Source organism: Poecilia latipinna, unplaced genomic scaffold, assembly GCF_001443285.1.
Source record: "Poecilia latipinna isolate Pla-1442-1.1 unplaced genomic scaffold, P_latipinna-1.0 Scaffold826, whole genome shotgun sequence".
NCBI classification, from domain to species: domain Eukaryota; kingdom Metazoa; phylum Chordata; class Actinopteri; order Cyprinodontiformes; family Poeciliidae; genus Poecilia; species Poecilia latipinna.
The window spans coordinates 133,819-147,703 of record NW_015113442.1 but is presented as its reverse complement, the minus strand read 5'-3'; the positions used below and the strand labels follow the sequence as shown (position 1 = coordinate 147,703).

Here is a 13,885-nt window from a genome sequence, read left to right as displayed (position 1 = left end):
GGCGAATCATGAAGGGTTTAAGAAGAAGCTCAGTAGCAACATGTCTCTGTGTGGACTTGAACAACAAACGGGACTTAAATCAAAAAAAAAAAACTTGGTTTCAATTAGAGCGTCTTTTGAGGTGCAAAAGAAAGAAAATTACAACACATTCAATCTCTGAGGGTCTCTGAGAAATGATGATTGGTGGAAGGATGTCCAATTTAGATTGTGAATAGCAAAAACTAGTTAACTGAATAAAGTTGAAGCCAGACACAGATGATGCAGAGAATGAGTCAACATTTCTCTGACTGGTCAGTTCCAGAGTTAGGCTCTCCGCAATGCAGCGTATGCAGTAAAAACTTCAAGTATGTTTTTATTATTTCTGATTAGTGGATTAAACATCCTGAGGGCAAAGGAGTAAACGAGGTGTGTGAAGTGGATGAAAAGCTGCAGAAAGGCTGCAGTGAGGTAAGAGCTGTGTTTGGACATGAGAGCTTACCTGATGTCTAATATTGGCAAACTCCCTCTCTATCCAGGTGATCTGAGACTCGTTCTATAGGAAGTGATTTAACGCAGCGGTTAGCAGCAGTTACAGGAAACATCACAACGGAGGCTTCCTCCTCATTTACAGACACACTAATGAAAAATGACAGAATTTTGCACAAACACACAGTGGCACTGGGGTGGAAGGAGGTGGTTGAGGGTACGAGGGCTGCAAGATCAGCAACAGGAAACTTCTCTTCCCTCCCTGTTCTCACTTCCTCTTTTCTTGAACCAATCTCACTTCCTTCCTGCTTGGTACCTCCAACATGCTAGAGCTCAGCTTCCCGGTACAGGGGCAGAGATCAGTCAACATGTCGGACCGACCACGTTAACAGCTAGATCGTGACAGGGGTCTAAAAACAGGTTCCTGTGCGGTTTCATGGACTTTAGTCTGACGGTGTAGACAGCAGAGTTGGTGTGTTTCCGAATTATCAGAAACTCCTGAACTAAGACTGAAAGAAGGGAAGTCTCGGTTCATCTTTTTTCTAATTAAAGAGGCAGAATATCATCTCATTCACATCTGAGGAGATGGAAACCCTCACAAGCAACCACAGACAGACCCCCCCACCTCCGCTCCTCCTAAAAATATCACACCACACACACAGCTGCCTGAAGCTTTGGGCAACCACACACACAAGCTCACACACGCACAAGCTCACACACACACACTTCTCATCAGATGAAGGCTATTATCCTGTCCACTTGGAAAGAAAAAAAAAAGTGACCACTTGCCTCTTGGGTGTGAGGTTTGGTGCGAAATATGAACCTCCACATGTCTGGGTCCTGATGTGTCCATGTCACAGATGCTGTCACTAGTGACAGTAACGCTCGACTATCTTACACATACACAGCCTTTGTGTCAGTTAGCTAACCTCTTCTGTATGCAATACCACATGAGATAAAATCGTCACGCTCACTAAAATGGGAAGTTATAACAGCGGATAAGAGCAGCAGACTGATTTGTTGGGGCTGGTGAGGGAGGAACAGCATTAAATATTTTCTTTTGAATTTGTTTTTTTTTTAAGGACTAATGAAGCATAGACAAAAATCGACACGTAGCTAATTTCTCAGAAAATGCATTTTAAACACAAATTCACAGAAATGATGAAAAAGAAGAACATTATCTAGGTCAGACTAATTCTACGGAAACTGATCATTCTGTTCGAGTTTCCTTCCTCTTCATCTCCATTCCATCTTGACTAACATCAACAGATTAAATGAGGTTATTTGGTTCTAAGGCAATAGAATAATCTTTTGCCCTCATCATTTGCCAGTTACTCATGGAGTCCCACAGGGTTTGGTGCTTAGGCCATTTCGTTTTGCTTGCAAATACTCCATTTTTTTTTTTTTTTACCCCTTAAGGAAATTCAGTTCAAAAGGTTGATTCATATGCTGTGTGTCTGATGCAAATAATTCCTTTGTTACCTCTAGTCTACATTACTGCAATTAGTCATCATCCAGATGTACCAAAAGCTCCTTGAGTTATCTTCAACTCATTCGATGCCATATTTCTCTAATGTTGGAATACGCTGAACTTTACTGGTTCCCAGTACAATTTAAGATTGAACTCATCATGCGTCCTCCATCTTCCTGAAAAAGCATGGTGCTCGTAGACTGCAGGGCTACTTGTGGTTCTTCGAGTTTCAAAGTGGGTTTAGCGGCAGAGCCCTTTGCTTTCAGGTCCCTTTATGGTTTTACTTACACCCTGCTTCAAATGCAGAGTTAAGACACACTTTCAATGCTTAAAGTTAGAATAAAATACTTTCTTTACTAAAGCTTGAGAGTAAAATTGCATTATTATTGCTGTAGGATTCAGTACTTTCAAGTCTAACCCTATAAATCACTTTATGTTTAAAAGTTTTTGTTTGCACTTTGTTTCTATTGTAATTTTTTTTTTACTGCTTCAGCTTTAATATACGACTTCTGGGCTTAAACTTAAACAGGAAATAGCTTTTTTGTAAACTTTTCCTTGTGTAATACTCAATCTAAATGCTTGTAAGAAAAGAACAGAGATAAATATTGATTAATAAATTTTAGTAATCAGCCAGTTGACTGACGGAAGGTATTAAAATGCGAGTGACAGACGTGGTGCAATGCTCTCTGTGCAACACAAGGGGCCAGTGCAGGTTTGCAGCCAATCCAGCGGACAGTGCAGCAAAACAGGATCTGAGCATGCCAAGTAGGGGCATGCTCACATTGCAAACTCATGTCTCATCCCAATCCCAGAATTGCCTTTGACATCAGCAAAGAGAAAGTGGGATATAAAGTATGACAGATTGGAAGTAGGTGGGTGATTATGCAGGCCAGAGTGCCAAACCAATGACACGTCACAACGGAAAAGGTCAGGCAGGGATATGGCCTTCAGTAACATCTTCAAAAAACTTCAACAACTTGATTAAATCAACTCATTTTGATTGTAAAGTGCAGAAAAGGAAGTCAGACAAATACAAAAATAGGTCTGAGAGCAGCTCTGTCTGAAAATCACAAGACAATGATGGAATATGCGCCTCTCCAAGAAGCTGCTCCTCCTTCCTGGAAAAAAACAGGAGCACCTGCAGCCTTTCAAATACATGACAGCTCTGACTGCTCCAACAGAGACACGCCTGCTGGGAAAAAGATGGCGTGAAGGAAGCGTGTCTGCAGGACAGGACACAGAAGTTTAGACATCCAACCCAGACAGCCATGGTTCAGTCTCATTACTGTGAAAACAAATCTCTCTCACCACTCTTTGTAAAAGGAAACACACACACACACACACACACACACACACACACACATAAGCATAACACAGAGAGAAGGTGGTTAAAATGCTTAGAGTAAAACTGAGACAACTGAACATACTGCAGGCGCTATGAACTATTCCAAGATCATAACATTTTCCTTTTTATATTCATGCAATTAGTCTTTAGAAGCTGCAATTAATATTTTTAACAGTTTACAAATCAAGGTTTTTGTGATCTTATAGAAAAAAAATCATCAAAACAGAATAAAGCAGCTATCAGAAGAGTTATTTAATGATGATTAAATTACCCATAAACCATCTTGTCAGTTTAGTTTTATAACATTGTGTTGAGGAAAAAAATGTGACTTTATTTAGCATCTTTATATCACGACACAATAGAATGATTTCAGCCTCATTGATTTTTTTCCCCCCATTCGATCGTGTCCAACAGCGGCGCTGATTCAGGGAAAATTACCAGTTTACTTTAGGTAACCAGTCTAACAGTGTTACTGGGAATGGGGCCAAGATACAAAACTCTCAGCAGTGCTGAACTAGATGTACAGTTAACTTTCATCAGTGATGCTGGTGTTACTTTGAAGTAATATTGAGTGTTTAAAAAGCACTAAGTAACAAAATGAAACTCTTGAAGGTGATTTTATATTCATCCATTCAGGAAGAGCAGCAGCTCTACTCAGAGCTTCTCACCCTGAGAGAACAGACACACTGCAGTTTATGAGGACCGACACAGATAATGAAGGAAATGCATTTCGCTTCTCACTGCTCACTCAAATTTAAATACTGTTTTAAGAGAAATCTTATGGTTTCTCTACCGCAGTTTATAATTTCTTTGCTTTGTCGCTTAGGATGATATTGCAATACATTATAGTTTGTTTATAGCCAAAAACTAGTGAATTGCACCGAGTCATAGCAGATGGGTGTATAACAAAGATATGCTGGAACTTTCTGTGTTAATTGCAACAGATATAATCTACAGTTGGAAAAACAACAATATCAAACCAAATGTTTACTCTTTTCTAATCTAGAACAAACTTCCAGAAAACTGCAAAAGAGTCGAAACAGAGTTCTTTTCAATCAAGGCTAAAAACTCACCTGTTTAGAGCTGATTTTGGTTCATAATAACCGGAGCATTGATCAATATATTTGATGGTTATTACTCTTGATGACTAATGGTAGAATTTGACAAAATGTAATGTCAGTTTCATGATGTGTTACTTTATTGTGTTTTTACAGTGAATTGCTTTGTTGTTGAAATGTGATGAACAAATAAAAGGTTCATGTGGCAACATTGCACACATGAATATCCCAATGATGGAAATTCAATCTATTATGTAGCTAAAAAAATATTTAGACAACTGATAGCCTTTAAGACCTCAGAGTATGTCCACAGAGTAAAAATACAACATTTAGCCAAAAAATCTTCAGAGCCAAAACTATCCAATAATCCACATCTTCAGCTGAAGAACAGATATATTTTATACTTTGACTGAATTATCAGATGTCTGATAATTAGAAGTTACAATCCTGCAACCATTTATGTTCTCTGTATTGTGTATGCAGAAATTAACTGCAGTTTGAAGTAGGTACTCACTTGCACAAGAAGTTGCTTTTATTAGGAAGCTGTGTGCTGCTTGGTACAGTCATAATGTCGATGCATATAAAGAAAACACTCACAGCGTAAGCACTGTTAAAGTGAACACTCCACTGTCACTTTCACATAATGCATGAGGACATGCAAATAGCCTGTCAGCTACAACTTACTTTCCTGTTATAAACCTGTTCTTATGTCACTTCCTAAACTGGAGTCAATCCATAACTCCACAGAAATCCTTCAGGGTTTCTAATCGCAGTTAATCAGGGAGTCTCTGGAACCGTTTTGTCTGAAGGAGCATTAAACATCACAGTCCACTAATTACCACACAATCTTCATATAAACGACTAACCTTTAATTTAAATATTTGCATTCACTAATATTTTGAAGTATTTGTGACTATGAGGTTCCCTGAAAAAAATATTCAGTATTTAATAAAGAACTACAACTCCACAGCATGCCTATGCAAACATAATTACATAGGAATTTCTGGAAACAGGTTTGCGTTTTTGTTCCTTTGTGTCAAAGTAGGAAAGTCCCGACATGCCCACATAGAAGATCCCAAATCTGTCAGGTGGGAGACAAGAGTGTCTCCTGTTTTCTTTACACAGATGGTTGAACAGAGTGACCAGAAACAGCTTCACAGGAGAGGATTATTTATATACAGGAGCATCTTAATAAAATTGAATATCATCAGAAAATGTATTTATTTCAGTTTCCCAAGTGAAAAAAATAAAACTCAATCGATTACACATATTAATTCATTAATTTATGCAAATAGTTTTCAAACTGAAATCAGTCAAACATTTAGATAATATCCTGATTTACTGAGGTGCACATCTTCATGCTTTTATATTAGTTAACAACAAACTTTCCTTTCGTTTTGCAGAAACGTTTTGTGATTTGTCATGTTTTACCTTCCCCCTGCTTTAGTTGTCCTGCTCTTGCTTCACCCCCAGGCAGCACCTGTTCTCTCAGCACAGACTGACCAGGCCGACACACAAACACAAAGATGTTTCAGGGGGAAGCTGGCAGGACTGTGGAGCCAGATGGGCTTTCACCTGGTCCCCATGTAATCCTCAAACATGTCAAGCTTCGACACTTTAATTCCAGTTACAAGAAACTCGCAGAATAAAATATATACATGGAGAAAACCAAAGTCCTGTTTCAGGATGACAGATTACCTAAAGGCTCGCAAAGAGCACAGAGGCCTAATCCGCCGCTCTTAACCTGATTATCCCATCTTTACCAGTGTGCCTGCTGTTATCCAACAGAAACAGAGAAGACAAGAGTGCTGCTGCTGTTACAGCCTTCAGGAAACTTACAAAACTTAGCAAATCAAAATGCATGTTTAAAAAATCCCAAATCTGGATGATTTTTTTATTTAACGGACTGCATATCATGGATGCCATTGCATTTGCCCATTCTTTAGCAGACGGTGCCATCTGTCACATCTTCTCCCACAGTAAAACACAAAAACAAACGCATATAATCAACTAGAAAAGCAATGAACCCCAAAAAGTGGTGCAGCTGAGTGACAGTCACCGTCTCATCAGTCATAACTAATCACATGAACAAGAGGTAGGTAGATGGTCAGGAAGTGTCCCAGAGGAGGCACGGGATTGGCAGGGAAATCCTGTGTTGGCATCTGCATTATTAATAGAAGCAGCAAGGATGGCAGTAAGAAGACAGGCAGCTCAGCCAGCTGACAAGGGTCCTGATGGCCTTGGATGAAATAAAATGAACAGAAATGACAGGAAGAAGCTTAAAACAGCAGACATGAAGAGAGCATGCTGCTAATACAAGCAATGAGGTCACCAGGTGTTAAAGCAAAGCTGGATGATTGCAGAGGCAGCTCATCGTTCTCTAGCTTGTTGCATGCAGAGAAACACCTGCAGGTGGGATTCATTTTATTCTGAAACGACAACAGTGCTCTAAATTTAATCCAAAATATTTACAAACATCAAACCTGAATATTTGAAGAAGCGAAAGTGACTCAATGACGTGAACATTCTCTCAGGACACACAGCTAACAGTGTGTGAAAAACACAATTTTCTTATCGGACTTTCATGCGTTTAAGTAAAAATATTCTACAACATTTACAATAAACTTTTCTAAACTTTCAAGCATTTCTTTAGTCTCTCATTGTGCTGTGTAAATATCTACACACTATTTGGAAGATATTTTTCAATCTGTTCAGTTTTCTTCATTTTCCATTAAGACTTTTGAACCATTATGTCACAGTATTTGTTGCAGAACTACATGGTGCTGCATGTCTTGGTGAACATATCTAAATTCATTCAGAGACATTTCTGCACCGTTAGATAATCCGATCTCTGCTACGAAGCTACAAAAATGGCCGACCTCAAGAAGGGGCGGGGTGAAACGCCTCAGCTGCATTTAAAGAGACAGCACCAAAACAAGCTGCTCTTAGATTAACTTCAGAACAAGGGCAAAAGAAGAAAACAAAAAATTTAGACCAAACTATTGTAGTTCCACCTAATATGGACTACAATTGAATGATTTAAATGTGAAGAGTTAGGATCAAAAAGTATGATGTGTTCACTTTAAAGCTTAGTATGACATGAACAAAGTTCAACTGGTGACACTTTAAGGAAATGCAGTATGGCGTTCCTCAGGAGACAGATTTATTTTGGAATATGAAGTGTCTTGAATAAAATCACTTCCTGTACTGCAAATGGCGATGCAGTCATGGCAACAGGGGCCAAAGGTTTCATACCCTTGGGTGCGACACTCAAAACTGCTGAGAAACAGAAAAAGAGCAAACAGGGAGCAACACAACAGGAACCTGAACTGACGACAACCTATAAACAAAGAAATACGAATTAAAAAAAAAAAAAGTAAGACGTGACAGAGTAAAACATCATGATCCGCATTACTGAGATCTATGAATGATGAGCTGAAAAGGTTAGAGCATTTCCTTCAATCAAACTTAAGAGGGAAAACTGTGACGCTATGGCAACTGCGCTCTCTCTCCGTCTCCCGTCTGCCAGCTTCCTCTTTACAAGGCAGGAGGTGATACACGAGACAAGGCCGTACACACAGAGGGAACCTTTTTCACTCGCTGCTTCCAGGTAACATGCGCCAGCCTCCGTTTTCACAAATAGAGTGCTCATGTATCACCTCACTCTTCTCCAGTGTGGAGTAAAACGCCATACCTTCTTCACGTCATGCAGCAGAACAGAGCTTTCCATATGTGTACAGAAGCTAATATATTATGATGGCCTTTATTAGGCTGGTGGGAGGTGCCGATATCAGACACACACTTATCTATAATACAAAGCACACAGACAGGCCAGGCGATTAATCATCATGGCAAAGAGAACCCGAGTGTCGGTGCATTTCTAACCAGACGGATCTATGAATGAAAAGCCGTCGTAAAGTTGATCCGTAAGGATCAACAAGAATCCTGATGGAGGGAGTCTGCCTATAAGAGTTACTGTAAATCTCTGTGATCCAGGAAGCGCGAGTCAGAACAAGGGCATAGAGACGCCGACTGTACAGTAACCATGACGACCAGGGCAATAGCAGCCATGAATGGACAGAAGGAGGAGATTAAGAGGATAGATGGGAGGATATATCTCACAACTGAGGGGCGTCCGGGTCAAGTCGCGTAGTTTTTAATCCGATACAGGGAAAAAAAAACAGAAACAGGTTTAAGTCAATGCACACATTATTATGATACACATATCACTCAGAGGTTGAGAATTTATATTAATTTAACACTGGCTTATTTGTCAGATGTGTGTGACTTTTGTATTTATCTCTGAACGTTACATCTACATCTCAATACAGTAAAATATAACAAGCGCAAGATTTTTTGTAATTTTATTTAATTAGTAAAACTCATTTTGTAGATTCTGAAGTCACATTCAAATAATTTCAGAAATACTCATAAAAAAGATTTATAATACGGAAATCTTACCCTTCTGAAAACCTATGTATATATACACTCAGTTCTTGTTTGTTCACCTTTTTCTTCCACTCAACATTCCATTACTGTGCTTGGATACGACGCTGAACATTTTGTGGCTTCCCCCCTGATTTCTCCTCTAATCAGATAAACCAGAGAAAGGTCAGAGCATCAAAAACATTTCTACCTGTGACATTCAGCAGAACATAGCAAACTAGGTGAATTGTGACATTTTCTTTGTGTGTTGAGGCTTTTGCGATTGGTGGGAGTTGTAAATAACGTATTTCAACAATTTATGCTTGAAATGAAATGGCAACAGGAGGAGAGCCAAAAGGCCACAGAGCCCGAGACAGCAGCACCTTAAATCAGACTCAGCTGCCACATCCGTTAAAAATGAAATGGTTTTCCATCACCTGTTAATGGGGAAGCAGCTGAATAATTTGTTTGCATTCATTTAATGCTGCTAAAAAATAAATTACGACCACAAAACCTTTCAATATTCAAAGAAATCATAATTGGTGTTTTCATTATATTCAAAGGGAAAATAAAATAATAAAAATGGATGTGATGCCTGCACTTCTAAAATCAGGAAACGAGTACCATATATGGAAGACGCTGTGCTATCTGGATCCACAGTGAGCGAGACAAAAACATTTATGAAATGAATGGTATTATACTGAACAGAAGTAGTTTCAGCAACAAAGGACAAGAATGTCAACAGCACTTTGATACAAACATCATCAATGCGGGGAGTGTGGAGGAGCTCTGAGGAACAAGTGAAGGACAGAGAAATGTTTTGTGATAAAACATTTTAAATTGTTTTATCACAATCTAAAATGAAACAAACGTCTCAAATTCTTAGTCTTACTTTTGCAGTTTCTTGCACAAATGTAATCTTCTGAAATGATCCAGAAAGCTTTAGATTGGAAGACAACATGTCCGTTTTACAGCATCCTGTGGAAGCTGCGCAGCAGATCAGATTTCTGGCCCATTGGCAAGTAAAGGGAGCAGTTATACTGTGTACAAAAAGATCTGAAGATTTAGAGCTCCCGTTTATCAAAGAGGCAGGCTGGGTAATTGGACTATAAACCACATCTCCCAGGCCCTGTGTGTGTATGTAAGAGTGTGTGTCCATCAGCAATCTAAAACTCCTAAGCTGCCACTGCCATTAAAGCTGGCTTTACAGAGGACAAGCTTAAAACAGATACTTTGTATAGAAATATGAATTCTGGTTTACTTTCATTGAGCTCTGCAGCACATTTAAAAACACACGTCCCTCCAGGGTCTGCAGGGGCAATCGTAACTGGGCTGTGGCGCTGCAAAGAAGAGAGCCATTTTAATTTGTACTACACCCTTCTGGAGAGCCTCAATTAACCTGCTGCATAAACACAACTCTGACTCAGCCGATAAGACCCGATTCACGGTGCGTAGCTGCAGGTGTGTGAGCCGCCGTAATAGATTTCTCCCGTTGCTCTTGAAAGATTACGTTGAGAGCTTGTACGCGTGCAAGTCCAATGTCCGACTTGCGTAATGAATCCGATTTTCCATTGAGAACTTTTGTTAACCAGACTGAAGTTCATACATAATTGATGACCTTCAAATATTCACAAGAAGCTACCGATTCTCTCAGCGCCGTTCAGTCAGACGTCCTCATGTCAGACATCTTTTTGAAAATAAGATGGAAGAATCAAACAAAAAGAGCTTTTGGAGGTGGCCTTGCTTGAGTGAATAACTTTTTTATAAAAGTGAGCGAAGTTTGGCTCAGAAACTTGGAAATAACATCAGCAAGAACAGTTTAATCGTCAAGGACACCTGCTCAACAAAGTGTTAAATACCCCATGCTTATCTGGACTGTAAGACATAATGATGAATAAGGCTTTAGAGGAGAGTGCTGATGAAAGATAGGGTGTGAGGCAGAAAGAGGGCATCTTCAAGCCTCAGTGGCTTTTATCATTAGGTGTGTGTCTGTGTATGTTCATGTGTGCATCATCAGAGTTCCCCGTCTGTCATCGTCCAGCAAGCTCCTCCAAGTCCACTTATAAAGCAGTAACTGGGAGGTCTGGTTGTTAATTGTCTGCCTGCTGGAGTAATAATCGAATGAGCCAGACCATGCAGTATTTGAAACTGACGCATTCAATCCCATTACTGCACGTAATGTAAGCAGATTGAGCGACAAACAGGGAGAGATTAACGCTAAAACAGGTCAAGAAGAGAGGAAAGAGAAGGAGCAAACGTGCAGTCATAAAAACGCTGCTCAAAATCTCAGTCAAAAATCTATGAATAAGCCATAAAATCTAAGGAAAATAAACGATATATAAGAAAAAGCCTTCTCCAACTAGATGAAGAGCTTAGCACATAAACATACAGTGAGTGTAAAAGTATTTATACAAGCTGATTCTGTCACATTATTATAACCATACACACTTCAGTGTTTTTTTTTTTATTGAATTTTTTCCAAATTGACATACATACATTAACATAACAGATCAGATTCCCACCCATCCCGCACCAAATCGGTACATCAGAAAACACTTAGACAGTCAAGACAATATGATAAATACACCACAAATTGATTCAAAATCATTCCATAAGCATACAAAAAAAAAAGATGGTTACACACGCTGCTAAACAATGTCATTAACAGTCTTTCATTGAAGAAATTTTAATATTTTCTCAAACACACCGACTATCTTCATTGCAATATCTCAGTCTTTCCAGATGCAGAGTATTTGCTAGTTCCCCCAACCATAGAACAGCTGTGGGCACAGAGTCCTTTTTCCAAAATCTCAAAATCAACCTTTTAGCAATCACCGTACCAAACAAAACAGCCATTTTCTCATGTTTAGTGGCTGGTCACATATCACTGGAGACCCCGATGATGGCAATAAGTGGTTCTGGGTCCCGTTATTTTCCAAAGGCCGTCGAAAAAAACTGAAACATTTTCTTCCAAAATGACTAAAGCTGAACACATGACCAGAAGGAGTGTGTCAAGTTAGCAATAGCAGCCTGACAACGATTACAAATTGGAAACACGCTTGTAAAGAAAGTGCTCAATTTCTCCCTCGAATAATGGAGTCTATGTATTGTTTTGAACTGTATGAGATTGTGTCTAGCATTGACTGAGCAGTCTTGTATACTTTTCAAACACTCCTCCCATATTTCATCAGATAACTGCTGCTCTAACTCATCCTCCCATGCTTTCTTTATCCTGGTTGTGTCTACAGGTAAGCTATTAAAGATCTTATAGAAGTATGACACTGCCCCTTGTTTGACAGGATCAAATTTATTTATTTCTTCCAGAGTTTCATGTTTCTTTAAGGTTCCAAAATTCACTACATTTTTCCTAACGTAGTCCCGAACCTGCAGATAACGGAAAAAACTTGACGGGAGAAGATGATACTCAGAACATAACTGTGCAAAAGATGCAAAAGTTCCAGTAATATATAGGTCACCTATCACACCAATGCCCTTCCCTCTCCACATCCGAAAGACAGCGTCGTTGAGACCTGGTGCAAAGGAGTGGTTTTCACAGATAGGAGTATCAAAGTAAACCTCAGGAGCTTTTATAAATTTTTGTATTTGTTTCCAAATTCTGATAGTGTTGCCTATGATAAAATTATTAGTATAGAGCGTTTTACTGACTTTAACAGGACTGTTGAGGAGGGCTGTCAGGGACGACTTACAACAATGCAGGCATTCAAAGATAACCAGGTAGGACAGGACCCATCAGATGAGAGTGGGCCCTTCCTCCACCAGGCCAGGATGGATAAATGGTAAGCCCAGTAATATTGCTTGAAATCTGGTAAGGAGAACCCACCCTCCATTTCTGGTTTACAGAAGTGTTTTTTGGAGATTCTGACATTTTTATATCCTCAAATAAAGGGAATAATAATAGAATCTAATTGTCTGAAGTAGGATACACCTATAAAACATGGGACAGATTGAAATAAATGAAGATATTGCGGTAACACCACCATTTTAATGGCGTTGATCCTGCCAGCTATGGATAGTGGGAGAGTCCTCCAGAAATCAATATTCTGCTTAAATTGTAGAATTTTCCTCTGCCAGTTCAGTCGTAAGAGATGTTCTGGTTTTTGGTTACCATCACGCCCAAATATGTGAAGGAATCATAAGCTATCTTAAATGGTGTGGACCTCAAATATACCAGATCAGCCTCTGTAGTAAGCGGCATTAGTTCACTTTTGTCCCAATTAATAGAAAAACTAGAGAAGCTGCCGAAATTGTTGATCATCGTCAAGAAAGAAGACAACGATTTCTGTGGGTTGGAGACATATAAAAGTATATCGTCAGCATACAGCGAAATATGATGCTTACGATTAAACATCTCGATAGGTGATATTGGGGGGTTTTGCCTAATGCTGGCGGCCAGAGGTTCAATAATGACTGAGAAGAGAAATGGGGAGGGGGGGGCAGCCCTGACGTGTACCACGATGGATAGCAAAAGGGCAGGAAATATTCTGATTAGTAATCACAGAAGCAGTTGGGTGTGAATAAATTATTTTGATCCATTTTGTAAACAAAGGTCCAAAACCAAACTTTACCTCTTTTTAGAGGACTATTTATCCCGCGGACAGTCCCAGACTGCCAGTCCTCGATCTCCCGGCTCAGGAATGTATCGGCTTCCACTGGAGAGTTGAACGTAGCAGTGTTATTATTCACAGTAACCAGGAACTGCGCAGGGTATCGGAATCCATAACGAATGCCCTTGGACCTGCATTGCTCCCTGATGGTTTGGTACGCCTGGCGTTTCTTCATTACGGCCGAGGTGAAGATGAACACCGACGTCGTACTGCAGAGGACCCTTCTCCCTCGCCAACCGTAGCACCCGCTCCTTCTCTTGACAATAATGCAGCCTGACAATGATGGCTCTCGCCTTCCCGTCTTTAGCCTGCGTCAGGCTCCGGTGTGCCCGATCCACCTCCATTGGCCGATCAAAGTTGTCTTCTCCAAGCAGTTTAGGCAGCAGTTTGCAGAAAAAGTCCGTCGGTCTACCATTCTCCGCTTTCTCTTGTATGCCCACAATACGGATATTCTGCCTCCAAATCCTCCAGCTTAGCTTGCTGCTGAGAGCATTGC

General features: G+C 39.9%; 1 protein-coding gene across 2 annotated transcripts in view; it reads right to left on the bottom strand.

The window, feature by feature from the left end:
* rps6ka1 (ribosomal protein S6 kinase a, polypeptide 1) overlaps window positions 1-13,885 on the bottom strand; it is a 54,019-nt gene that overhangs the window by 14,340 nt on the left and 25,794 nt on the right. The window contains exons 1-2 of one of the 2 annotated variants that reach the window (XM_015047433.1): window positions 1,255-1,381; window positions 479-532 (exon numbers count right to left, since the gene is read on the bottom strand). The exons of the other annotated variant lie outside the window; for it this stretch is intronic. Of the exons in view, the coding sequence (XP_014902919.1) occupies window positions 479-532; window positions 1,255-1,296 (96 nt within the window). The 5' untranslated portion in view covers window positions 1,297-1,381. Of the gene's footprint in view, window positions 1-478; window positions 533-1,254; window positions 1,382-13,885 lie in introns of those variants that run through there. 2 annotated transcript variants of the gene reach the window in all.